General features: G+C 43.6%; 1 protein-coding gene across 1 annotated transcript in view; it reads right to left on the reverse strand.

The window, feature by feature from the left end:
* Nucleotides 1-26,881, reverse strand: part of grk3 (G protein-coupled receptor kinase 3) — a 293,230-nt gene that overhangs the window by 70,008 nt on the left and 196,341 nt on the right. The window contains exon 10 of the mRNA XM_063034576.1: nucleotides 8,256-8,334. Coding sequence (XP_062890646.1) covers nucleotides 8,256-8,334 — 79 coding nt within the window. The remainder of the gene's footprint in view (nucleotides 1-8,255; nucleotides 8,335-26,881) is intronic.

Below are 26,881 nucleotides of genomic sequence, written 5' to 3' on the forward strand. Positions count from 1 at the left end.
AAGAGGTTGTTGCCAGAACAGGACAATTCTAGTTATAAGGGAGGGGGGAACGTCGACTCAGACCATGAGAGGTCTGCATCGGGCATTTTCATGCCTTACAAGGCACAGACTGGAAGTCTGTGTGGGGCGCTACTCCTCACACAGACACTAGAGCAATGTGTGGTTAAGTGCCTTGCTCAAGGACACAAACACGCTGCCACAGCTGAGGCTTGAACTAGCGACCTTCAGATCACTAGACGAACGCCTTAACTACTTGGCCACGTGCCCAAAACAAGTTAACATAGAAACATAGAAACATAGAAAATAGGTGCAGGAGTAGGCCATTCGGCCCTTCGAGCCTGCACCGCCATTTATTATGATCATGGCTGATCATCCAACTCAGAACCCAGCCTTCCCTCCATACCCCCTGACCCCTGTAGCCACAAGGGCCATATCTAACTTCCTTTTAAACATAGCTAATGAACTGGCCTCAACAGTTTGCTGTGGCAGAGAATTCCACAGATTCACCACTCTCTGTGTGAAGAAGTTTTTCCTAACCTCGGTCCTAAAAGACTTCCCCTCTATCCTCAAACTGTGACCCCTCGTTCTAGACCTCCCCAACATCGGGAACAATCTTCCTGCATCTAGCCTGTCCAATCCCTTTAGGATCTTATACGTTTCAATCAGATCCCCCCTCAATCTTCTAAATTCCAACGAGTACAAGCCCAGTTCATCCAGTCTTTCTTCATATGAAAGACCTGCCATCCCAGGAATCAATCTGGTGAACCTTCTTTGTACTCCCTCTATGGCAAAGATGTCTTTCCTCAGATTAGGGGACCAAAACTGCACACAATACTCCAGGTGTGGTCTCACCAAGGCCTTGTACAACTGCAGTAGTACCTCCCTGCTCCTGTACTCGAATCCTCTCGCTATAAATGCCAGCATACCGTTCGCCTTTTTCACCGCCTGCTGTACCTGCATGCCCACTTTCAATGACTGGTGTATAATGACACCCAGGTCTCGTTGCACCTCCCCTTTTCCTAATCGGCCACCATTCAGATAATAATCTGTTTTCCTATTTTTGCCACCAAAGTGGATAACTTCACATTTATCCACATTAAATTGCATCTGCCATGAGTTTGCCCACTCACCCAACCTATCCAAGTCACCCTGCATCCTCTTAGCATCCTCCTCACTGCTAACACTGCCACCCAGCTTCGTGTCATCCGCAAACTTGGAGATGCTGCATTTAATTCCCTCATCCAAGTCATTAATATATATTGTAAACAACTGGGGTCCCAGCACTGAGCCTTGCGGTACCCCACTAGTCACCGCCTGCCATTCTGAAAAGGTCCCGTTTATTCCCACTCTTTGCTTCCTGTCTGCTAACCAATTCTCCACCCACACCAATACCTTACCCCCAATACCGTGTGCTTTAAGTTTGCACACTAATCTCCTATGTGGGACCTTGTCAAAAGCCTTTTGAAAATCCAAATATACCACATCCACTGGTTCTCCCCTATCCACTCTACTAGTTACATCCTCAAAAAATTCTATGAGATTCGTCAGACATGATTTTCCTTTCACAAATCCATGCTGACTTTGTCCGATCATTTCACCGCTTTCCAAATGTGCTGTTATCACATCCTTGATAACTGACTCCAGCAGTTTCCCCACCACCGACGTTAGGCTAACCGGCCTATAATTCCCCGGTTTCTCTCTCCCTCCTTTTTTAAAAAGTGGGGTTACATTAGCCACCCTCCAATCCTCAGGAACTAGTCCAGAATCTAACGAGTTTTGAAAAATTATCACTAATGCATCCACTATTTCTTGGGCCACTTCCTTAAGCACTCTGGGATGCAGACCATCTGGCCCTGGGGATTTATCTGCCTTCAATCCCTTCAATTTACCTAACACCACTTCCCTACTAACATGTATTTCGCTCAGTTCCTCCATCTCACTGGACCCTCTGTCCCTTACTATTTCTGGAAGATTATTTATGTCCTCCTTAGTGAAGACAGAACCAAAGTAATTATTCAATTGGTCTGCCATGTCCTTGCTCCCCATAATCAATTCACCTGTTTCTGTTTGCAGGGGACCTACATTTGTCTTTATCAGTCTTTTCCTTTTTACATATCTATAAAAGCTTTTACAGTCCGTTTTTATGTTCTCTGCCAGTTTTCTCTCATAATCTTTTTTCCCCTTCCTAATTAAGCCCTTTGTCCTCCTCTGCTGAACTCTGAATTTCTCCCAGTCCTCAGGTGAGCCACTTTCTCTGGCTAATTTGTATGCTACTTCTTTGGAATTGATACTATCCCTAATTTCTCTTGTCAGCCACGGGTGCACTACCTTCCTTGATTTATTCTTTTGCCAAACTGGGATGAACAATTGTTGTAGTTCATCCATGCAACCTTTAAATGCCTGCCATTGCATATCCACCGTCAATCCTTGAAGTGTCATTTGCCAGTCTATCTTAGCTAATTCATGTCTCATACCTTCAAAGTTACCCCTCTTTAAGTTCAGAACCTTTGTTTCTGAATTAACTACGTCACTCTCCATGTTAATGAAGAATTCCACCATATTATGGTCACTCTTACCCAAGGGGCCTCTCACGACAAGATCGCTAATTAACCCTTCCTCATTGCTCAAAACCCAGTCCAGGATAGCCTGCTCTCTAGTCGGTTCCTCGACATGTTGGTTCAAAAAACCATCCCGCATACATTCCAAGAAATCCTCTTCCTCAGCACCTTTACCAATTTGGTTCACCCAGTCTACATGTAGATTGAAGTCACCCATTATAACTGCTGTTCCTTTATTGCACACATTTCTAATTTCCTGTTTAATACCATCTCCGACCTCACTACTACTGTTAGGTGGCCTGTACACAACTCCCACCAGCGTCTTCTGCCCCTTAGTGTTACGCAGCTCTACCCATATCGATTCCACATCTTCCCGGCTTATGTCCTTCCTTTCTATTGCGTTAATCTCTTTTTTAACCAGCAACGCCACCCCACCTCCCCTTCCTTCGTGTCTATCCCTCCTGAATATTGAATATCCCTGAACGTTGAGCTCCCATCCCTGGTCACCCTGGAGCCATGTCTCTGTGATCCCAACTATATCATAATCATTAATAACAATCTGCACTTTCAATTCATCCACCTTATTACGAATGCTCCTTGCATTGACACATAAAGCCTTCAGGCACTCTTTTACAACTCTCTTAGCCCTTTTTAATGCTTGCCCTGGATTTGTCGGCCTGCCACTTTTACTTTTCCCCTTTGTACTTTTTGCTTCTACGCTCACTTTACACCCCTCTGTCTCTCTGCACTGGTTCCCATCCCTCTGTTGTGAACTAACCTCCTCACACCTAGCCGCTTTAATTTGATTCCCACCCCCCAACCATTCTAGTTTAAAGTCACCTCAGTAGCCCCCGCTAATCTCCCTGCCAGGATATTGGTCCCCCGAGGATTTAAGTGTAACCCGTCCTTTTTGTACAGGTCACACCTGCGCCAAAAGAGGTCCCAATGATCCAAAAACTTGAATCCCTGCCCCCTGCTCCAATCCCTCAGCCACGCATTTATCCTCCACCTCATCGCATTCCTACTCTCACTGTCGCGTGGCACAGGCAGTAATCCCGAGATTATAAGGAAAGAGTGGATAAACTCTGGAATAGAGGAGAGTGAGGTGAGACTAAGCTGAAAAAATTATAAGGGGTGTGATCTAATAGATAGAAAGGGCATTGCTATTAGCAGCTGTATCAAACATTAGGGCATAGAGTTAAAGTAGAAGAACTGGGGAGAGATGAGGCAAGACCACCATATACAGCGGCCATCGTCAGAGTGGACTGATTCAGAGTGGGACGGCTTTGGCTCAAACAGGCTTCGGCGAGAACAGGCAGAGGCCAGGGTAGGTTCCGGTAAGTTTTTTGTTCAGATTGTTTAGAGTAGAGAGAATGCCAGGCAGGATGTTGGAATGCTCCTCTTGCAGGATGTGGGAAGTCAGGGAGCCCTCCGGTGTCCCTGACAACGACACCTGCAAGAAGTGCATTCAGCTGCAGCTCCTGACAAACCGCGTTAGGGAACTGGAGCAGGAGCTGGATGACCTGCGGATCATTCGGGAGAATGAGAAGATTATAGATCGTAGCTACAGGGAGGTAGTTACGCCAAAGGAGCAGAGGACAGGAAATTGGGTCACTGTCAGGCGGGGGAAGAGGAAAGGGCAGGCAGAGCAGGGTTCCCCTGTGGCCATTCCCCTCAACAACAAGTATACCGCTTTGGATACTGTTGGGGGGGATGACTTACCTGGGACTAGCTACAGTAGCTGGACCTCTGGCACTGAGTCTGGCTCTGCAGTGCAGAAGGGAGGGGGGAGAAAGAGGAGAGCGGTAGTGATAGGGGACTCGATAGTTAGAGATGCAGATAGAAGGTTCTGTGGTCGTGACAGAGAATCCAGGATGGTTTGTTGCCTCCCAGGTACCAGGGTCAAGGATGTCTCTGATCGATTGCATGACATTCTGAAGTGGGAGGGTGACCAGCCAGATGTCGTGGTGCACATCGGTACCAATGACATAACAAGGAAGAGTGAAGAGGTCCTGGAGAGTGAGTATAGAGAGCTTGGTAGGAAGTTGAAAAGCAGGACCTCAAGGGTGGTATCTCAGGATTGCTACCTGTGCTAGATGCCAGTGACGGTAGGAATAGGATGCTCTGGAGGAGGAACAAGTGGCTGAGGAACTGGTGTAGCGGGCAGGGTTTCAGATTTCAGGATCATTGGGACCTCTTCTGGGGCAGGTGGGACCTATACAAGAGAGACAGGTTACACTTGAACCACAGGGGAACCAATATCCTTTCAGGGAGGTTTGTCAGTGCTATTGGGGAGGCTTTAAACTAGATTTGCAGGGGGACGGGAACCAGAGTGCCAGAGCTGACAGCGTGGCTGGGGTGAAAATAAATGATATTGAAAGTTTAAGCAAATCTGCTGATAGAAAGGTTGTGAGTGGTGGTAAAAATCTTCTGAGGTGTATATATTTCAATGGTAGGAGTATTGCTGGGAAGGCGGATGAGTTGAGGGCGTGGATTGACACGTGGAATTATGACGTTGTAGCAATTAGTGAAACTTGGCTACAGGAGGGACAGGACGGGCAGCTTAATATTCCAGGGTTCCGATGTTTCAGATGTGATCGAGGCAGAGGAATGAAAGGTGGGGGAGTAGCATTGCTTGTTAGGGAAAATATTACAGCAGTGCTCAGGCAGGACAGATTAGAGGGTTTGTCTACTGAGTCCTTATGGGTGGAGCTGAGAAACAGGAAAGGTATGGCCACATTAGTCGGATTGTATTACAGACCACCCAATAGTCAACGAGACTTGGAAGAGCAAATCTGCAGAGAGATAGCAGGCAACTGCAGGAAACATAAAGTTGTGGTGGTAGGGGATTTTAATTTTCCATACATTGATTGGGACTCCCATAGTGTTAGGGGTCTAGATGGTTTAGAGTTTATAAAATGTGTTCAGGAAAGTTTTCTAAATCAGTATATAGAGGGACCAACTAGAGGGGATGCAATATTGGATCTCCTGTTAGGAAACGAATTAGGGCAAATGACAGAAGTCTGTGTAGGGGAACACTTTGGTTCCAGTGATCATAACACCATTAGTTTCAATTTGATCATGGACAAGGATAGATCTGGTCCTAGGGTTGAGGTTCTGAACTGGAAGAAGGCCAAATTTGAAGAAATGAGAAAGGATCTAAAAAGCGTGGATTGGGACAGGTTGTTCTCTGGCAAAGATGTGATTGGTAGGTGGGAAGCCTTCAAAGGGGAAATTTTGAGAGTGCCGAGTTTGTATGTTCCTGTCAGGATTAAAGGCAAATTGAATAGGAATAAGGAACCTTGGTTCTCAAGGGACATTGCAACTCTGATAAAGGAGAAGAGGGAGTTGTATGAAACGTATAGGAAACAGGGGGTAAATCAGGTGCTTGAGGAGTATAAGAAGTGCAAGAAAATACTTAAGAAAGAAATCAGGAGGGCAAAAAGAAGACATGAGGTTGCCTTGGCAGTCAAAGTGAAGGATAATCCAAAGAGTTTTTACAAGTATATTAAGAGCAAAAGGATTGTAAGGGATAAAATTGGTCCTCTTGAAGATCAGAGTGGTCAGCTTTGTGCGGAACCAAAGGAAATGGGGGAGATCTTAAATAGGTTTTTTGCATCTGTATTTACTAAGGAAGCTGGCATGAAATCTATGAAATTGAGGGAATCAAGTAGTGAGGCCATGGAAACTGTACAGATTGAAAAGGAGGAGGTGCTTGCTGTCTTGAGGAAAATTAAAGTGGATAAATCCCCGGGACCTGACAGAGTGTTCCCTCGGACCTTGAAGGAGACTAGTGTTGAAATTGCAGGGGCCCTGGCAGAAATATTCAAAATGTCGCTGTCTACGGGTGAAGTGCCAGAGGATTGGAGAGTGGCTCATGTTGTTCCGTTGTTTAAAAAAGGATCGAAAAGTAATCCGGGAAATTATAGGCCAGTGAGTTTAACGTCAGTAGCAGGTAAGTTATTGGAGGGAGTACTAAGAAACAGAATCTACAAGCATTTGGATAGACAGGGGCTTATTAGGGAGAGTCAACATGGCTTTGTGCGTGGCAGGTCATGTTTGACCAATCTGTTGGAGTTTTTCGAGGAGGTTACCAGGAAAGTGGATGAAGGGAAGGCAGTGGATATTGTCTAGATGGACTTCAGTAAGGCCTTTGACAAGGTCCCGCATGGGAGGTTAGTTAGGAAAATTCAGTAGCTAGGTATACATGGAGAGGTGGTAAATTGGATTACACATTGGCTCGATGGAAGAAGCCAGAGAGTGGTGGTAGAGAATTGCTTCTCTGAGTGGAGGCCTGTGACTAGTGGTGTGCCACAGGGATCAGTGCTGGGTCCATTGTTATTTGTCATCTATATCAATGATCTGGATGATAATGTGGTAAATTGGATCAGCAAGTTTGCTGATGATACAAAGATTGGAGGTGTAGTAGACAGTGAGGAAGGTTTTCAGAGCCTGCAGAGGGACTTGGACCAGCTGGAAAAATGGGCTGAAAAATGGCAGATGGAGTTTAATACTGACAAGTGTGAGGTATTGCACGTTGGAAGGACAAACCAACGTAGAACATACAGGGTTAATGGTAAGGCACTGAGGAGTGCAGTGGAACAGAGGGATCTGGGAATACAGATACAAAATTCCCTGAAAGTGTCGTCACAGGTAGATAGGGTCGTAAAGAGAGCTTTTGGTACATTGGCCTTTATTAATCGAAGTATTGAGTATAAGAGCTGGAATGTTATGATGAGGTTGTATAAGGCATTGGTGAGGCCGAATCTGGAGTATTGTGTTCAGTTTTGGTCACCAAATTACAGGAAAGATACAAATAAGGTTGAAAGAGTGCAGAGAAGGTTTACAAGGATGTTGCCAGGTCTTGAGAAACTCAGTTACAGAGAAAGGTTGAATAGGTTAGGACCTTATTCCCTGGAGCGTAGAAGAATGAGGGGAGATTTGATAGAGGTATATAAAATTATGATGGGTATAGATAGAGTGAATGCAAGCAGGCTTTTTCCACTGAGGCAAGAGGAGAAAAAAAGCAGAGGACATGGGTTAAGGGTGAGGGGGGAAAAGTTTAAGGGGAACATTGGGGGGGGCTTCTTCACACAGAGAGTGGTGGGAGTATGGAATGAGCTGCCAGACGAGGTGGTAAATGCGGGTTCTTTTTTAACATTTAAGAATAAATTGGACAGATACATGGATGGGAGGTGTATGGAGGGATATGGTCCGTGTGCAGGTCAGTGGGACTAGGCAGAAAATGGTTCAGCACAGCCAAGAAGGATCAAAGGGCCTGTTTCTGTGCTGTAGTTTCTATGGTTCTATGGTTCTATGATTTTCACTCAGACGTGAGAACTGTTAATCAGTCTGAAAGGATGGAGCGGTAGACATACTCATCAGACTTGGATATGTACTTTAAGAACTGTGACGCACAGGGCCACAAATCAAGTGTTGGAAAGGGGGGATTAACTAGATAACTCTTTCTCAACGAGCATGGATATTAGATGAAACAGCCTCCAGTGCTGTATTATTAATACACATTAATTTTTACTAAGCTACATAAATGAGGGATAAAAGAAAAAAGTCAGAGATGGATTTATCATCTGTTTTAAACTTATCACTCTATCTCAACATACTCCCAGTTGAGTAGTTATAAGTCATACCAACTTGGGTGTCATCTAAGTGTGCAAAGCTCACAATGCTTTGTCTTACCATTCATCAGGTCAAGAATAAAGCACAGCTTGTCTGGTGTATGGAAAGCATAGGTCATACAGACGATAAAAGGACAATCCTGTGGAAAGAGAGACACAGAAAGATTATCAAAATGATTTTATTATTGAATATTGCAACAATACTATTGGATGAAATAACTGAAAACATAGATCCTCTCGCTTTTTAAATCTAGAGTTATAGTACAGTGGATTCCAGTTAATTGGGACACATTGGGACCAGTAAATTTTGGCCCAATCATACGAAGTTTTATGGAAATAGTTAAACAGGTATAAAAAAGACAAACTACCATTTAGCTGAGCAACAAATTATTTACATGAAATACAGAACAAATTAGAACACCACCAATGCTACTACAGTACTATAAAACTATGCAACAGTTCCTAATATTTACCAACGGAGGAATTCAGGTACACGCTGCCGAGTATGGGGTGTCCAGGGAGGGGTGGTACCTCTGGTGAAGGGGCTTGTTGTGTCTATTCTGGGGCAGTTCACTCATCTTTGGTCCCTACTTGGTACTCAGCTCTCACCCGTGGCTTCAAGAAGCTATCTGTATGTGACAGCGACCACACCCTGGTACACCACTTCGACAGGTGGGCTAAACCAAGTGAAGGAAGCCAGCAGGTCTTATAATCCGCTTAGATAGAGACATTCCCGTACTAGCATGTGGAGTCAGCTCTGGCGGACTGGGTACACGAGATCAAACATGAGATCCAATGGCCAAGAAGGCGATTCGGTTACATTTTAAGAAGAGCAAAGGTATGATAAGACACAGAAGAAGCTATGGTTATCCACTGTAACCAAGGAAGACCCCAGTTTATGAGGGCTACTCGTACCACTGGATCCGGACTTCCGAGGTTGAGGGAGTGGAACTGACCCAGTGAAACGTCTTTTCCACTTTAAAAACTCTCCCACACAGGTTTCACTGTCATTGTTGGATATGATGAACAACCAACATGCTGCCGTTTTCATTTGATTGACTAAATGAGCAAAATTATCGCAGACACCTCGTGCTTTCATACAATATGTTGAAGACTGCATCCTCCAAATCTTCATTTTCATTATAACATGAGAAGGTCAGGGATTGTTACTGTTGATGTTTTGTGGGGGAGGGGGTTGGGGATGTTATTGCTGTTTTTTTTCTGTGAGTGCTTTTTTTCTGGGGGGGTCAGGGATTGTTATTGTTCTTTTCTGTGGGGAGAGGATGAGGGATTGTTATTGTCGCTGTTCATTTCTGCAGAGAGGGGATTCTAGGGTCTGCGAGTTTTGTTTCTTTTACCTTTTCATGTGTATTTTGTGGCTATCTTGAGAAGACAAATATCAGAGTTGTATTGTACATGCATACTTTGACAATAAAATGAACCTTGAACCTTAAATGACACTATTTAAAATCTGTTTGCTCTAAGCTTGGTGTAGTGTCTAACAGCCACACAAGTTCATGCAAGTGACACCAGTTACAAACTAGAGTGTAACTAGTGTCCTGCCGAAGGGTTTCGGCCCAAAACGTCGACTGTACTTTTTTTTCCATAAATGATGCCTGCGCTGCTGAGTTCCTCCACCATTTTATGTGTGTTGCTCAGATTTCCAGCATCTGCAGATTCTCTCTTGTTTGTGATCTAGTTAGAAACTGTTCAGCGACTGTCTCCTGTCCCAATTAAGCATCATAGTGCCCCAAATAAACAAAAGGAATCCTGGCTATTTTCTTAATTAATTTTTGTTCTTTAAGAGTTGTTCCAAATAAGCAGCTGCCCTGTTTAACTGTTGGATCAATGAACCGGAATCCACTGTACACCTAAATTCAAAGGGGATACGATGTCTTTATATGCAAAGGTCTACCCAGAATTCCTCAAAAGAAAATTATTTAATATGATTATGCAATATTTTGTCTTTTGTCTACTTTATCATTTAAGAGGGGGAGCACACCCTTCAGATAATCAGGATTTCACTGCCTTTTTATATGTTTTCATGCTGCAGCCACTCTCAGCTGCTGCAATAAACATTTTACAGACGTGAAAACCTGCTACTGAGACACAATGTCTTGCATTCAAGCATGGATTTGAATGTATTATATTGGCTCTAATGTTCGTTTATTGAGCTGAGATAAGCTAATCTATCAGGTAGCATATCTTTTGGAAGGATCAATGACTCATTTACCACTCTCAATAATTAATCTAAACTTTATTTGAAGGATAACAGATTCTCCACCTTTCTATTACACTATTTCTCCTTTAACCAACACTATTAAAAATTGATCACCCAGCTTTTCATTTATTGCTGTTTGCAGCATTTTGTTATGCATTAACATGGCCTTGGTCATGGCCTCTTCTACTGCCACGATGACCCACTCTCAGATTGGAGGAGCAACATCTCATGTTCTGTCTACGTAGGCTCCAACCTGATGGCATGAACATCAATTTCTCCAGCTTTTGGGAATTGATCCCATCCCCTTCCCTCTTCTTCGATTTCCCACTCTGGCCTCTGTCTTACCTCTTCTCTTCTCCTCACCTGCCTATCACCTCCCCTGGTGCCCTTTCTCCTTCCTTTTACCCATAGTCCATTCTCCCCTCCTATCAGATTTCTTCCTCTCCAGTCCTTTACCATTTCCACCCATCACATCCTAACTTGTTGCTTCATTCCACCCCGTCCCCCGCCGCCCACCCACCTGGCTTCACCTATCACCTTCTAGCTTGTATGCCTTCTCCTCCCCCATCTTTTGATACTGGCTTTTTCCCCCTTCCTTTCCAGTCCTGATTAAAGATCTTGGCCTGAAATGTCAACTGTTTATTCACTTCAGTAGATGCTGCCTGACCTGCTGAGTTCCTCCTGCATTTTATATGTGTTACCTTGATTTACATCATTTGCAGAATCTCGATTGTGTTATGCATTAAACTGCCTGTATTGCTTACCTAAGTGACAATGACTTCAATTCAGTATGTAACTATCTTTTAAATGCTTTGGCATATCTTCTGAATGAGTGAAGACATTGAATATATCAACTATGCACAGAGATACAAAGAGCAGAATTTGGGATACAACTCGATGAGTCAACTGTGCAAGACAATGAGGCATTGCTAATGGCTATGTAGAAATAACAGTCTCCAAATTCAGTGCTTTCTAGGGTTCTTGAAATAAAATTTTGCATGGAGAGGTGTTGCAAGTGCTTAAGTACTTGCAACTTGAAAAATCCTCATAAAGCAGCCATCCCAAAATGGTTGGATTAGAAGTCAGGTCCCTTGGGGTATACTTGCCTGGAAGAAAAAGCCGGAAAATTACAGAGCAGAAGATGCTGCTGGAAGAGGGGTTTTAAGGATAAGAGGGGGTCTCAGCAAACGACTACATTCATTCAAGAAATCAGAATCAGGTTTAGTATCACTGCCATATGCTCAAAATTTGTTGTTTTGAAGCACCAGTACATTGCAATACATAATAAAATGTTTGAGGATCCACATTATTAATGGAAATACTCATTACAACAACCAGACAATAGTGTCTGAACTGTACTGCCTGTGCTAGACGTCCATGACAGTCACTAGCTTTTAAGTTTTTGAAGTCAGAGACCAATAGACTTGCTGAAATTAAGGAAACTAAGGGAAATGGGGCTCATGTAGGAAAGCAGATGAGGTAAAAGGTCAGCCATGAGTAGGCTTTCAAACAGAGTACCGAATTCTTCGCATTCTCCCTTGGAAAAGAGCAGCAGAAAAGGTGAACAAATAGCTCTGTAAGTTTCAGGTTGGTGATGACTACATTTATGTTGCAAAGTCTAAGGTGTTACGTACCCCGTAACTGGGTTGCCAAACCAGCAGAAATGGATCACTCAGTTGGAGTCTGGAGTACTAGAACTAAGAAAGTTTTATTTAAGAAACAAGCAACACAGTAATCGAAAGGATAATAAATGCAACAGTTCAACGATGATAAACACACGTGCACAGAATTAAGATAACAGCATCAATCAAGCTCTATCGTTGTCTAGGGGTAAATGACCAAATTTCAAAGTGACTCAAAGTTCAGTCCAGTTTAGTAGTTCAGTTCGCAGTAATCGTTGCCATGGCGATGGACAATGTGGGGGAAGAGAGAGAGAGAACAGGAACAACTGATCATTCAGACACGGCTTCACTCACAGACCGGCGAGATGGCTCACAAACAACTTTTGGGCGGGTCCTTGGTGATGTCACCTGAGGTCACCGACTGTGACCCCTCCTCCAGATGCGGTCGATCCTCTGCAGTGAACCCGGCACCCAGGCAAGGGCGGACACACACCGGGTTCCCGCTGATCGTACCTTTCCACACCGGGCATTGTCTGATACTTCTCACCGACTCGTGAGAGGCGTACCGCTTCCAGGGTCTCGTTACCTCGGGTGTCGTGTGTGTCGCCTTAGCGAACCGGTCCCCTTTTTATCCCCCTGCTGGGGTATCGCCTGTCCATCACTTCAAACAGTTCAAGTTTCAAAGGGGGGAGCCGCTCCAGACAGCTCTCTCTCCCCCGTCCCTTCATTACACATCTCCAGACGCTGCTCCATTTGTTCCTTATCTCTCCTTCCCCTGAGGGCAGGTGGCAGACCACTTGCTGATGTCACTGATGCTAACCCAGGCCAGCAAACATCTTAATTTTATGTGTATTCTCGTCACAAAGGCATCTCTATTTCAGTAAGGATGTTATGAATGAACACTGCCACCTTCTCCAACAGCAAGTGCAACATCAGAACAGAGAAGGAACCACTTTCCCAGAGGCACTGGGTTCCTTCGAGGCTGAATTGGGCAACTTGTGGTCTAAAGTTCACTGTTGCATGAGAGAAGTCACTGATACTATGGAAAGATAATTCAGTTATATTTTACTTTCACTAAGCAAAATGCAGCAGGTGGAGCAAATGTGTGGCTCCATGAGACTACATGGCTTACAATGGTGCAGGATATGCCTCACTGCCAATGTGTCACTTTTCAAGTATTCAGTGTCAACCCTGAGGATCAGGACACCCAAAAAGGATTTGCTGGGCATCTGCACATAGGGAATGTCATCTTTCAATCATGACACCTTCATTCAGCAGTTTGCTGCACAATTTATTCATTAACCACTACAGTAAAATAAATGGCAGCTTCTGGGAAGGCAAGAGTTCTACTGTAATGTTTTAGTAATGTGATCACTCAAGTCGAGTAAGATGATCTCCTAAGGGGTTGTCTATTGGTGGCTGTAGAGGCCAATCCGGGATCCACATATTCTGGTGCAGCATGGGCAAGAATACATGGCGGCTGTGGTTAGTGTCTGGGTCTTTTGGTTGTTCATTTTCTCCTTTTGCAGCTGCTGCCTGCTCTCTGCAGCCCAGAAGAGATCATACTCAAGTGTATAACCCAACTACACAACCACATGGCCACACAGAACATAATAGAATAGATTTATGGCATGTTAACACTTAAAGAGTAACTCTGCTGTCCAGAGGAATCCCATGATATACGAGTAGATGTTACGTTTTTTGTAGTATGTTATATGCTGTATATTGTAACCACTAAACAGCACAGAGTGCCAAATTGTCTGGAAACGTCAACTAACTATCCCTATTAGGTTCTGTCTTCTGTGCTTCCTTCTCTCTGAGGCCATTTCTCAGGGACAAGATGACTTGCCTTTACTCTAATTCCATGTGTTATGAGATGACTGTCAGGTCCTGTGCAGGGTGAACAGATTCTGTACAGGTCAGGGGGCAGATGGGAGAGTTATTTTGAATGTCATATTGTTCGTGCTTGCCCTCCATATTTTCAACATGTTCAATGCCTAGGATGGAGGTGAATATTCGTAGCTCAGGTTGAGGCATTTGATGATGCAGTGTCGCAGGGCTTGGCAATTAACTGGCAGACGTTTCATTTCCAGTCAAGGTGATATCCTCTGTGCACACTGAGGATGTCACCTCAAATGATGATGACTCATCTACAAGCTAACTGCCAAGCTCGGCAAACACTGCAACATCAAGTGCTTTACGTCTTCCCAATGCTCATTCTTCATTTTGATTGTTCACATAGCAGAGACTCTTACGTGTGTAGCACTGTGGAAAAAAGACTGATAAACTTAACGGGGCAAGTTTTTTTTCCCCACAAAGATTAGAACAGGGTGCCAGGGATAGTAATGGATGCAGATACAAAAGGGATATTCAAGAGACTTTTAGATAGACACAATATGCAAGGCATGGAAAGATATGAATCATGTGCAGGCAAGAGATTTGGTTTAATTTGGCAGTGTTCTGTGCACACATTATGGGCTGGAGAGCCTGTTTCTGTGCTGACGGTATATGACCTGGAAGATATATTACGACCTTAACCACTCATTTAAGATCCCTGTACTTTTTGGGGCTTATCTTATTGACCACCACAGTTACCATACCTTCAGTAAACTTTGTCTGGTGAATTTCCTAACCTCTCGTAGATAGTCTACATTATCCCTCATTTCCTTCTCCTGAACCAGGACTTCTAATACTGCCCACTCTACCTAGTGTATTGTCTATCTGTATGAGTTTCAGCTCAGTTTCCAATGCAGAATGACTCCCAAGATCCTGGTCATATATTTTAAGTTCGAAGCACATGCTGGCTTTAAGCAGTGGGGTCTACCAGAAAGCTGGCTGGCCATGAAGCACTGCTGAGGCATGATAACCATGAACTGTATATAACAATCATGTACATGATCAGGGAACAGGAATTTGGGATTTGGCCTGCATCATAAGCAATGTGTGCTCTAATCATACACTGTGACCTCTCGTACCTATTTTCCAAAACATTGAATTTAGCTCCCTAAGTTTTCTGTAAATGAGAAAGCACAAAGTTGCAACAGACAATTCTTTATAGTTTTGCTAGCATGAGTTATCAAAACAACATTAGCACAGTTTCTGACAAGTTTGTAGGCCTTCAACTAGTTTGAGAATCAAATACAGACTGGACCAAGGCTGAAGAATGGCGCTTACAGCAGGTGGTGCTGTTATGCCTTGCAAATCAATATGACCATGTCTATGTAAATATATTGCACAATGGATTTCTGTTCTTCCTCTCACTATATGTACGTTTTGCCTGACATTACTGTTTTAACTTCGCAACTATGTGCAGAAGTACCATATACTTAACGTCAACTGGTAAAAGCACAAACAATGGTATAATGATTTAGTACAATAAAAATGACTGCAAAGTACATAAACACGGAAGGAATGACGATGAGAGACTGGAGAGGAACAGATTTAAAACCAAACGGATAGCCCTCAGAATGTTTACATTTGCCTTTGGGTAATGACAGTAATGTCTATCTACATCCTATATTGTTGAGATTATCTACATTACTCATCTCAGGTTGCAGGTTAGCTTTGCACTTACAAAACATGCCTCCAAGAAAATAGACCACCACAGCATGTTCTACTCAACAAGAGCATCCTGGCATGATTACACACCACTAATATATTTCAGAGTCTACAACCCAGGCCATAAAGCTCCCTGACAACATGAATTATGTGGAGGATGCAGAGAGTGTGCTTCACTCCCTATGCACGCTTCGAAAGGGAGAATAAAACTACACCTATGTCTATCTCTACAGCATCTGGTGACCCAGTGATCTCTGACTTGGAGGCCAATGTTGGGACATCCTTCACATAGATGAACCCTTGCAAGGTGTCAGGCCCTAATGGTGTACCTGGCAGGGTACTGAAGACCTATGCTGATGACGTGGATGGACTGTTCAATGACATCTTCAGTCCCTTACCGCTGCTGTCTGAGGTTCTTCCTGCTTCAAAGGGGCATCAATCGAAGGTGAGTTGCCTCAATAATTCACATCTACTGTGATTAAGTGCTCTGATGGAGTTGGTCATGGCTACAATTAACTCCTGCCTGAACAAAGAACTGGATCTGCTTCAATTTGCCTACCACCATAACAGGCCTACTGTGGATGCAATCTCAATGGCTCTCCACTTGGCTTTTGGGCACCTGGGAACAGCAATACACATGTCAGGCTTCCGCCATCTTCAACCGGATCCTACCACCAAACACATCTTTGCCTCCTCCACACTCTCCACTTTCCACAGGGGTCACTCTCACCATGATTCCCGTGTTCATTTGTCCCTCCTCATTAATCTCTCTCCTGGCAATTATCCCTGCAAGTGGGAGAAGTGCTACACCTGCCCATTCACCTCCTCCCTCACCTCTATTCAGGGACCTAAACAGTCCTTCCAGGTGAGGCAACACCTCATCTGCAAATGTGTTGAGATTGTCTACTGTACCCGGTGCTCCCAATGTAACATCCTAAGCAATGATGAGACCTGACAATAGATTGGGGGACCGCTTTGTTGAGCACCTTTGCTCCAATTGCAAAAAGCAGGATTTCCCAGTGGCCAACCATTTTAATTCCAATCCCCATTCCCATATGTCAGTCTATGGCTTCCTCTGCTACTCCAATGAGGCTACCCTCATGACGGAGGAGCAATACCTCATAATCCGTCAATTTCAACTTCTCCAACCTTTTCCCCCTCTCTCTTCTTCAATTCCCCAATTTTGGTCCCCCTCTTACTTCTCTTCTCTTTCCCATCACCACCCTCCTTCCCCTTCTCCTATGGTCCATTCTCCTCTCCTATCGGATTCTTTCATCTCTAACCCTTTACGTTTTCCACCTATCACCTCCCAACTTCTTACTTCAACCCTGCTCTCCCACCCATCTGACTTCACCTATCACCTTCTAACTTGTACTCCTTTCCCTCCCCCACCTTCTCAGTCAGGCCTCTTCACCCTTGCTTCCCTGAAGAAGGGTCTCGGCCCAAAACATTGACTGTTTATTAATTTCCATAGATGCTGCCTGATGTGCTGCATCCCTCCAGCACTTTATTTATGTTACATATATGTGGCTGCTGATTATCAATTAAAGCTTGACCTTCAACAACATCATCCCCTCAATACTAATCAAAAAGCATCAAAATCTGCACCTCCCCATCTTCCATTATAACTGTAATGGACTTTCCCACCAGGACACCACAGTCCGTGTGGATTAGTAATAGTATCTCCTCCTCGCAGACAATCAACACTGGTGCACATCAAGAATGTATACCTAGCCCACTGTTTTACTCTCTCTACATTTCACAGCTCAAATGCCACCTATAAATTCTCCAAAGAACCACTGTTGTTGGTAGAATCTTAGATGGCGACAAAGAGGTGCACAGGAGTGAGAAAGATCAGCTGGCTGAATGGCATCACAGCAACTGCTTTGCACTCAATGACAGCAAGACCAAGGAATTGACTGTGGGCTTCAGGTAGGGGAAGTCAGTCGAAGACACACCAGTCATCATTAAAAGGTCAGCAGTAGAGCAAGTAGCTTTAAGTTCACGGGCATCAACATCTCAGAGGATCTATCCTGGATGCAATCACAAAAAAGGCACACCAGAGGCCACACTGCATTAGGAGATTGAGGGGTTTTGGCATGTCATCAAAGACTAAGAAATTTAAAGAGATATATAGGGGAGAACATTCTGACTGGTTGCCTCACAGCCTGGCATACAGTCTCCAACATGTAGGATTGAAAGATACTGCACAGGGTTGTAGATTCAGCCATCTCCATTACAGGCACAACCGTCACCACCATCCAGGACCTTTTCACAAGGCGGACCCTCAATAAAGTGGCATCCATCATTTAAGGACCCTCACCATTTGGGACATGCCCTCTTGGGACATGATGGAGGGTATTGTAGCCTGAAGACCAGACTCAACCTTTTAGGAACAGCTTCTTCCCCTCCAACATCAGATTTCTGAATGGCCCATAAACCTATGAGCTATTCATTTTTTTTATATAACTTACAGCACTTTTTATGTATTGCACTGTACTACTGCCACAAAACAACAAATTTTATGATATATGTCAGTGATAATAAACCTGATTCTTCATCTTATCTGTTTTCAGGGGTTATAAATGGATTAAGTGAATGGATACTGATATGGAAGGTGGAATGTAATGTGGAAAATTTTTAGCTCATTCATTTGGTAGAGTAAATAGAATTTGTAGCATGTTTTAATTGGTGAGAGATTGAACGATGCTGGTATACAGAAGGACCTGGATAACCTTGTACACGAATCATTACAAGTTAATTTGGAATAACAGCAAGCAATCAGGAAACTAAATGGTTTGTTGGCTTTTATTGCTTTGGTTTATATAGAATCCATTAGACACTCCATTTGAAATACTGTGTGTGCAAGTCTGGTCTCCTTACTGAAGATAAGAGTATAATTATGACAAAGAAAGCCTAGCAAAGTTTTGCAGGAATAATTTTTGTGATGGTAGGCTTGTCATATACACAGATACTAAGCAGTCCAGGCCTAAACTCGCTAGAGATTGGAATAATGAGGAGATTGTGTTGGAATATACAAAATTCTTACAAAGGTTGATACAGTTGATGTAGGAATGATGTTTCTCCTTGCTGGGTTGTCTAGGACCAGGGACCAAAGTCTCAAAGTAAGAGCTCAGTCATTTAGGACAGAAATGCCCTCACCTAAAAAACAGCAAATCTTCAGTATTTCCTATCCATAGGATCTCTGGAGGCTCAATCATATATTCAAGGCAAAGATTCATGTTTTTTTAGGTATTAGGTGAATCAAAGAACATGAGCTGAGTGCACAACAGTGGCATCAAGGTAAAACATCAGTCACAATCTTATTGAATAGCAGAATAAGTACAAGGAGTCAAATAGTTTATTACTTGTGTTTCTTATTTACAATAAACATCAAAGGAAGCACAAAAAGAGAAATATGAACATTTGCACATGCAGGAACAGAATCAATCTGCCACTAGCAATGATACTGAGCTAATTGAGCAGAAATTCAACTGAGTAGCAAACTTTTTCCATTATAAACAAATCACCCTAGTAGGGCTTAATATAAAAAGCAATCAAAGCTATTGAGAACTACTACTACTACGTCGACTCAGGCCTAAGGGGCCGGCATCGGGCACGATGACGGACTCTCCACTTCTCCCTCTCCCTCTATTGAGGAACTCAAACAAATCCCCAGACACTTAGTTTTTAACGACACCATCCAGAATAAAAAGCAAGTATCGTTGGCCAAGAAGAAAAGTCCATCTCCAGGACAGTGTGTGGATTAGTCGATTTACTCAATATTTAGAGGAAAATTCAACTGAATTATCAGTACATTATTTCAGCATAGAGCCTAGGATGAGGATTAACAATAATGCTGTCTTTCAAGTAAGAGGTGCTGCCATTCCATGCAGGTGCAGACAATGCTGAGGTCAATCAAAAAGATTAACTGTTGTTCAGGGCACTATTTTTTCATTCAGCCAAAATCAAAAATTTCAGAAGAATTAACAGACACTTAGCTATTTCCTGTTTATGGAACTGTGACGATTTCTAGTTGGCTTTGATGCTTTTCCCTGAAACAAAAGTGGCTGTTAGAAATGCAAAGTTCCCTTTTGTCATAAACAGCTCCACTGGAATAATGACATGAATTATCAACCATGTTTGCTTTATATCGACCCATTCATGATACCATAGCTGAAAAAAAACTGATAAAGAAAGGCACACCGGATCCCGGGCTTCATAAATAGAGTCAAGGAGTAATCATTATAAAGCATCTTTAATGCACACTCAATTCTGATCAGCACACTTTAGGAAGATTGTATGTTAGAAGACAGAACTTAATAGAATAATTTCATGGATGAGGGATTTATGTCACAGGCAATGCTGGAGAAGCTGGGCATCTCCTTTGAAAAAAAATACAGTGACAAAGGTTTTTGAGATAATGAAGGGTGTTGCTTGAGAAACCTATCAGTGGAAGGGTCAAGAATGAAAATTTGTAGCTTTGAAGTGAATGGTGATTGAAAATAATGTGCAATCACTTATTTCAAACAATAATACCCCTTTCTAGATTCTCTATTGTTAAGATCTCTAAGGAACGTGTACGTTTCAAACAAGTCTCCCCTCACTCCTTTAAACACCAATAGATACAAACCAAGCCTACCCAGCTTTTCATCATGAGACATCTACCCACTTCAGGTATTGATCTACTAAACCCAGTAAGTTCCTTGTCTTAAATAAGAAACCATTACTGTACAAGGGATGATGACACAGCTGCCACTCCGGCTCCAACCAATGGTGAAATTTCTTGTCCTGTTCATATTTTGTATGACCAAAAAAGACACTGCTGAACATTAAGAACACTAAAATCTGCAAGTCTACCTCACTAGTGAGCAGAATAATGAAGATACGGTGCAGTTACGGAATAACGTAGGGAGCAGCATCTCACTCCGCACCACAGTCTACCACAGCTACTTGGGTAAGCAGCCGTCAGAAGGGGTGCGCTCAGATGCAGAAGCTCGGTACGTGTGCTGGTATTAAAACCGAGACCTAATGTGGATCCCTGCAGGCCCAAGCTTCCCATTGATTCTACTTGCCAAAAACGGATCACTGGAAAATAAACTGGATTACTTGCGTTTGCGTCTGAACCAATGGGAGATGAGGGACTGTTACAAATTCATCCTGTCAGAAATGCGGCTTCCAGCCAACCATTCCAGACTCTGCCATCCAGCTAGAAGGCCTAATTTCCTTTTAGGCGGACACAAATGTTGCGGCCTCCAGCAAGACCCATGGAGGAGGTCTGTATAAGAACTGGTGCCTGAGTGCCTCGGCAATATCAGCCCACTGTTCACCGCAGATAAGAGTTAGTAATGGTGAAGTGGCAGGATTTTCTATTTACCGAGGGAGTTCACTACCATTGTGATTGTTGCTGTTTACATTCCCCCTGTGCTCGTGCTGGGAAGCACTGCAGGAACTCTACAGTGCAATCTGCAACCACAAAGCCATTTACCCCAATGGTGCCTTCATTGTTGCTGGTAACTTCAATCATGCCAACTTGAAAAATTGAAGTCCTGCCAAAGTTCTACCAGTATGTCAGATCAAGTTCCCAACCAGAGGAAAAACCTAGTTTATGTCAACGCTCATGGAGCCTACAAGGCTATCCCCCGCCCTCGCCTCAGAAGCTTAGACCACATATCCATTTTGGTAATCCCTGCACACAGCCACTGGTTAAAAGAATTAAACCAGTTCACGGGGACATCAGGACCTGGCCAGAAGCTGCCACTTCAGTGCTGCAGGACTGCACTGAAAGCACGCACTGGGACATATTCAGGGGGGGCGGCTACCTACCATCATCACATCACATGATGAATATGCAGGATTAGTGACTGGCTACATATGAAAGTGCATTGAGGGCATTACTGTGATTAAACAGTACACGGCCAAGGTAAAACAGAAACCATGGCTGACTGCAGATGATCGTGCACTGCTTAGGGATTGGGACACTGCCTTCATATTGGGGGACAGGACAACTCTAAAGTCAGCAAGAGCCATGCTCTCTTGTGTCATCAGGAAGGCAAAGTGGGAATGTGCACAGAAAATCCACGGATACCAGGGACACGCGGTTCACCTACCGCTCAAATCAGTCTACTGATGATGCTATCGAGTGGGTTGCTGTACTGATAGGCTGAATGCTTTCTATGCACGATTTGACAAAATGAATGATGTGACATCGAGGAAAGCCCCCTCCCTTCCTGAGGAACAGGCCTCAGCCAAAGTGAAGAGGACCCTAGCCAAGGTACACCCACAAAGCTGCAGGACCAGACAATATACCTGGGCAGGTGCTGAGGGATTGTGCAGCCCAGCTAACAGAGGTCTTAATGGAGACCTTTAATATCTCTCTGAAGCAGCCCACTGTCTACAGGCTTCAAGGCAGCCAGCCACTGTCTTTCCCAAGAGAGCAACGGTAACTGGCCTGAATGACTACCACCCAGAGGTGCTGACCTCAACAATCATGAAGTGCTCCGATCAGCTGGTAATGGATTGTATAAAATTCTACCTTCCAGCTACATTGGATCCTTTCCAGTCCACCTACTGCTCAAACTGGTCCACTGATGATCCTACAGCCTCAGCCCTCCACTCCATCCTGTCCTAACTAGAAAGTGATGCCTTGTACGCCAGGGTGTTGTTCATTGACCTCAGCTCGGCACTTAACACGATCATCCCTCAGAAGTTGGTGGGTAAGCAGTCATCGTTGCAATTCAACACCACTCTCTGCAAGGGAGCACTGGTGCCCCTCCAGGGTTGTGTGCTCAGTCTGCTGCTGTCTACGCTGCTCTCAACTGCACTGAACCAGGCACAGTTTAAAATCGCATCATCATGTTCACTGATGGTACAGCAGTGGTTGTCCTCATCAGCAACAATGATGAGGCAGCATACAGAGAGGAGGTAGACAGGCTTGTCAAATGGTGTGAGAACAACCACCTGAGTCTCAACGTGGACCAGACAGAAGAGATGATTGTGGACTTCAGGAAGGCACTGGTCGATTGCACATCAGTGGCTCTGCGTGGAGAGAGTAAAGAGCACAAAGTTCCTTGGTGTGCACCAAGGAATTAACCTGGACCCACAATACCTCCTCACTAGTCAAGATGGTACAGTAGTGTCTACAATTTCTGAGGAGATTGAGGAGTACAAGGCCCCCTGTCTCCAGGAGCACCATCAAGAATGTCCTGACTGGCTGCATCGCAACAGACCACAAGACCATAGAGAGGATAATGTCCATTTCCCTCCCCCCTCATCCCCCAACACCAGGACCATTGCAGACAAAGCACCCAAAGCACTGTTGAGGATTCCATCCACACATCCCACAGTCTCTTTGACCCACTTGCATCAGAAAGGACGTACAGAAGCATCAGGATTCGGACTGCCAGACTGCGTAACACCTTCTTCTCTCAGGCTGTGAGACTAATGAATACCCTGCCACACCGAGATCTCATCACTAGGACAGCGAGCTATTTACTGCTTACCGGTGCTGCACTTTACTATATGCATTTTGAATTAGTGATTTTAATGCCTTGTCCTTTCATATGTTGATTCTCTCTATTAATGACTACACCCAGGCACTTGATCTACTTTACACCTTTCTATGATACATTGATCTCTATTGTTCTTATCACTTCAGAATGCCTTGGAGCCTCAATGTTTATTGTAATGGAATCAACATACCCCTTTGTATCAAACATCTCAAGGTGATACACTTTCTCCTCTAGCCCATGGCACGTTTACTCTGTCAGAATATTGAACCAATATAAACAACACATACACAAAATGCTGCTGGAACGCAGCAGGCCAGGCAGCATCTATAGGAAGAGGTACAGTCGACGTTTCGGGCTGGGACCCTTCGTCAGGACTAACTGAAAGAAGAGATAGTAAGAGATTTGAAAGTAGGAAGGGGAGGGGGAGATCCGAAATGACAGGACAGGACAGGAGGGGAGGGGTGGATCTAAGAGCTCGAAAGTTGATTGGCAAAAGGGATATGAGGCTGGAGAAGGGAGAGGATCATGGGACGGGAAACCTGGGGAGAGAGAGAAGGCGGGAGGGGAGCCCGGAGGGTGGAGAGCAGGCAAGGAGTTATAGTGAGAGGAACAGAGGGAGAAAAAGAGAGAGAGAAAGGAGGGGGTAGAAAAAGATAGATAGATAGATAGATAAATAAATAAATAAATAAGGGATGGGGTGTGAAGGGGAGGAGGGGCATTAACAGAAGTTAGAGAAGTCAATATTCATGCCATCAGGTTGGAGGCTACCCAGACGGAATACAAGGTATATTTTATAAGGTATATTTAATATATATTTTTTTATTTTCCCCCTTTTTTTCTCTCTCTCTCTCCTTTTTCTCCCTCTGTCCCCCTCATTATACCCTTTGCCCATTCTCTAGTTTTTTCCCCCTCCCCGTTTTCTTTCTCCCTAGGCCTCCCATCCCATGATCCTCTCATATCCCTTTTGCCAATCACCTGTCCAGCTCTTGGCTCCATCCCTCCCCCTCCTGTCTTCTCCTATCATTTTGGATCTCCCCCTCCCCCTCCCATTTTCAAATCTCTTACTAGCTCTTCTTTCAGTTAGTCCTGACGAAGGGTCCCGGCCCGAAACATCAACTGTACCTCTTCCTATAGATGCTGCCTGGCCTGCAGTGTTCCACCAGCATTTTGTGTGTGTGTTGTTTGAATTTCCAGCATCTGCAGATTTCCTTGTGTCCGCATTGAACAAGTATATCTAACTACACGTATACATTGACGAACCGATCACTTTCTTGTATATTAGAGTGATGCATACTACTTACGTTGAGCAGTTTCCCACTGTGACAACGCAGCCGCTCCTTCAATAGAGGGCAGTTGTTGAATATGCAGCTTCTTCTTGCAAATTCAAAACCAATTATTGCTTGCAGGTTACACTTGGTTGGAATAACTTTGTAGGCCATTTCTTCCTTGTATGTGTGCTTCCTAGATTAACTATGTATCACCTGACTAAGGTTTGCTCTTACTTAACACACAGTACTGATGAAGGGTCTCGACCCAAAACATTGACTGTTCATTCCTCTCCACAGACGCTACCTGACTCCAACATTCTGTGCAGATTATTCCAGATGTGAGCTCACCAATACCCTATATAACGGAACCATAACCTCTTCATTTTTGTACTCAACAACCCTAGCAAAATGCAAAAACATGCTGTTAACCTTCTTAAGTACTTGCATAGTGGCCTTTGACATTCATGCACTTAAGTATTCAGATCTTTCAGCATCCCAGACTTTCACAATCTCTCACCATTAAGAAAATATACAATTTATTTTGGAATTGGAATTGATTAATATCACAAGTACCAAGATATAGTGAAAAAACTTGTCTTGCATATTGTTCATATAGATCAATAAATTACACTACGTAAAACAATACTAGAGTGCAGAATAATGGTAAGCAGCTACAGAGAAAATGCAATACAGGTAGACATTGAGGTAGATTGTGATGTCAAGAATTAATCTTATTGTACTAAGGAACCACTCAGTAGTCTTATAACAGCAGGGGAGAAGCTGTCCTTGAGTCTAGTGGTATGTGCTTTCAGGCTTTTGTATCTTCCGCTTGATGGGTGAGGGGAGAAGAAAGAATGCCTGTGGTGGGTGACATCTTTGATTATGCTGGCTGTTTTACTGAGGCAGCGAGAAGTATAGACAGAGTCCATGGAGGAGAGGGTGGTTTTTGTGTTATGCTGAGCCTTTCTGCAACTTTCTGCAGTTTCTTGTGGTTATGGACAGAGCAGTTGCCAGACCAAGCTATGATGCTTTCAGTCAGGATGCCTTCTAAGGTGCATTGATCAAAATTAGTAAGGGTCGACAGGGACTTTCTAAACCTCATTATCCTTCTGAAGTAGCAGAGGTATTGATGAAATTTCATACTTTGTTACATTATACTTCATATGTCAGATTTTGTCCAATCGTTTAACCTATCTATATCCCTTTGTAGCCTCCTTATATCTCCTTCCTAGCATGATTTCTTAAGCAACTTTGTGGCATTAGCAAATTTAACAACCATACCTTCAATCTTTTCGTTGAATGCATTTTATATAAATTGTAAAAAGTTGGAACTCCAGGACTAAAACCTGTTACATACTACCCATTACATCTTGCCAACCAGAAAAAGACGCATTCACATCTACTCTCTTGTTCCTATTAGTTAGTTATACTTTGATGCCAATACATCACCTCCTACACAATCTTATTTTCTGCAATAACCTCTGACGCAATACCTTATGAAATGCTTTCTGGAAATTAAAGCATCACACATCCAATGGTTCCTCTTTATCAATAGCACAAAGAACTTACTAAACATTAAACACGATCTCATGCAATATTCTACAGTAACAAGGCTCACATCTTACTCATTTATTCTGAAAGAGCGAGCTTAATTTAGCTTTTATTCTTATATATACACTTTACTTTTGGATAACTATAGGAGGCAGCTTGATTAGATCTAATGCTGGCTAGTGAGAGCATAAGAGCCACTTTGTTACCAATGAGCACTACATTTTTCAACAGGGTAATAAAGCACGACTCATTAAACACAGCAGCAGTGAGACACTCATGCTTTCATCTGCCAAAGTACCCAGTGACTGCACAAATTAGACATCAAGCTGGCTTGCTATCACTTTGATGTCAGTAACTTAAAAACATTTACCTGGAGATTCTTTGTTAAACAGCATCACACATTAGACAAGCCTGATGTGCAGGAAATGGTTGGCAGGACAGAGATACGTCCCTACCAAAGGTAGATGCTCTTTGTCTCCACTAGTAGGCCACCCTTGGGCAGGGTGTAGCACCTACTTAGCCCCACTCATAGGATCACGTGAAGCCATGGCAGCAGGTGGTGTATGGCCTTATGAGCAGCCAATGCATACCACAAATCCTGGTTATGTGACCACTGACGCCTGACATATAATATCTGAAGAGCATTGATAAGGACTGGTGTCACCAATCTTGTAAAGACACTTCTGCACAAAAAATTTGTAAAGAACAGTTACAGTCATGGAAAGACCATGATCAGCCACGTCATTTGACATAGCACAGCCATAGTTGGGAGCTTAACATCAAAGGATATATTTTGTATCGAAATGAAGGCATAGGCAGTAATGTAGCTCTGTTGGTAAGAGGTGGAATTACATCTTTCGAAAGATGTGACAAAGGGTCAGGAATGTTGAATCTTTGTGGGTGGAGTTAAGAAACTCCAATAGTTAAAAAAGCATAATGGGAATCTTATATAGGCC

This window comes from Mobula hypostoma, chromosome 27, assembly GCF_963921235.1.
Source record: "Mobula hypostoma chromosome 27, sMobHyp1.1, whole genome shotgun sequence".
Taxonomy (NCBI): Eukaryota; Metazoa; Chordata; class Chondrichthyes; order Myliobatiformes; family Myliobatidae; genus Mobula; species Mobula hypostoma.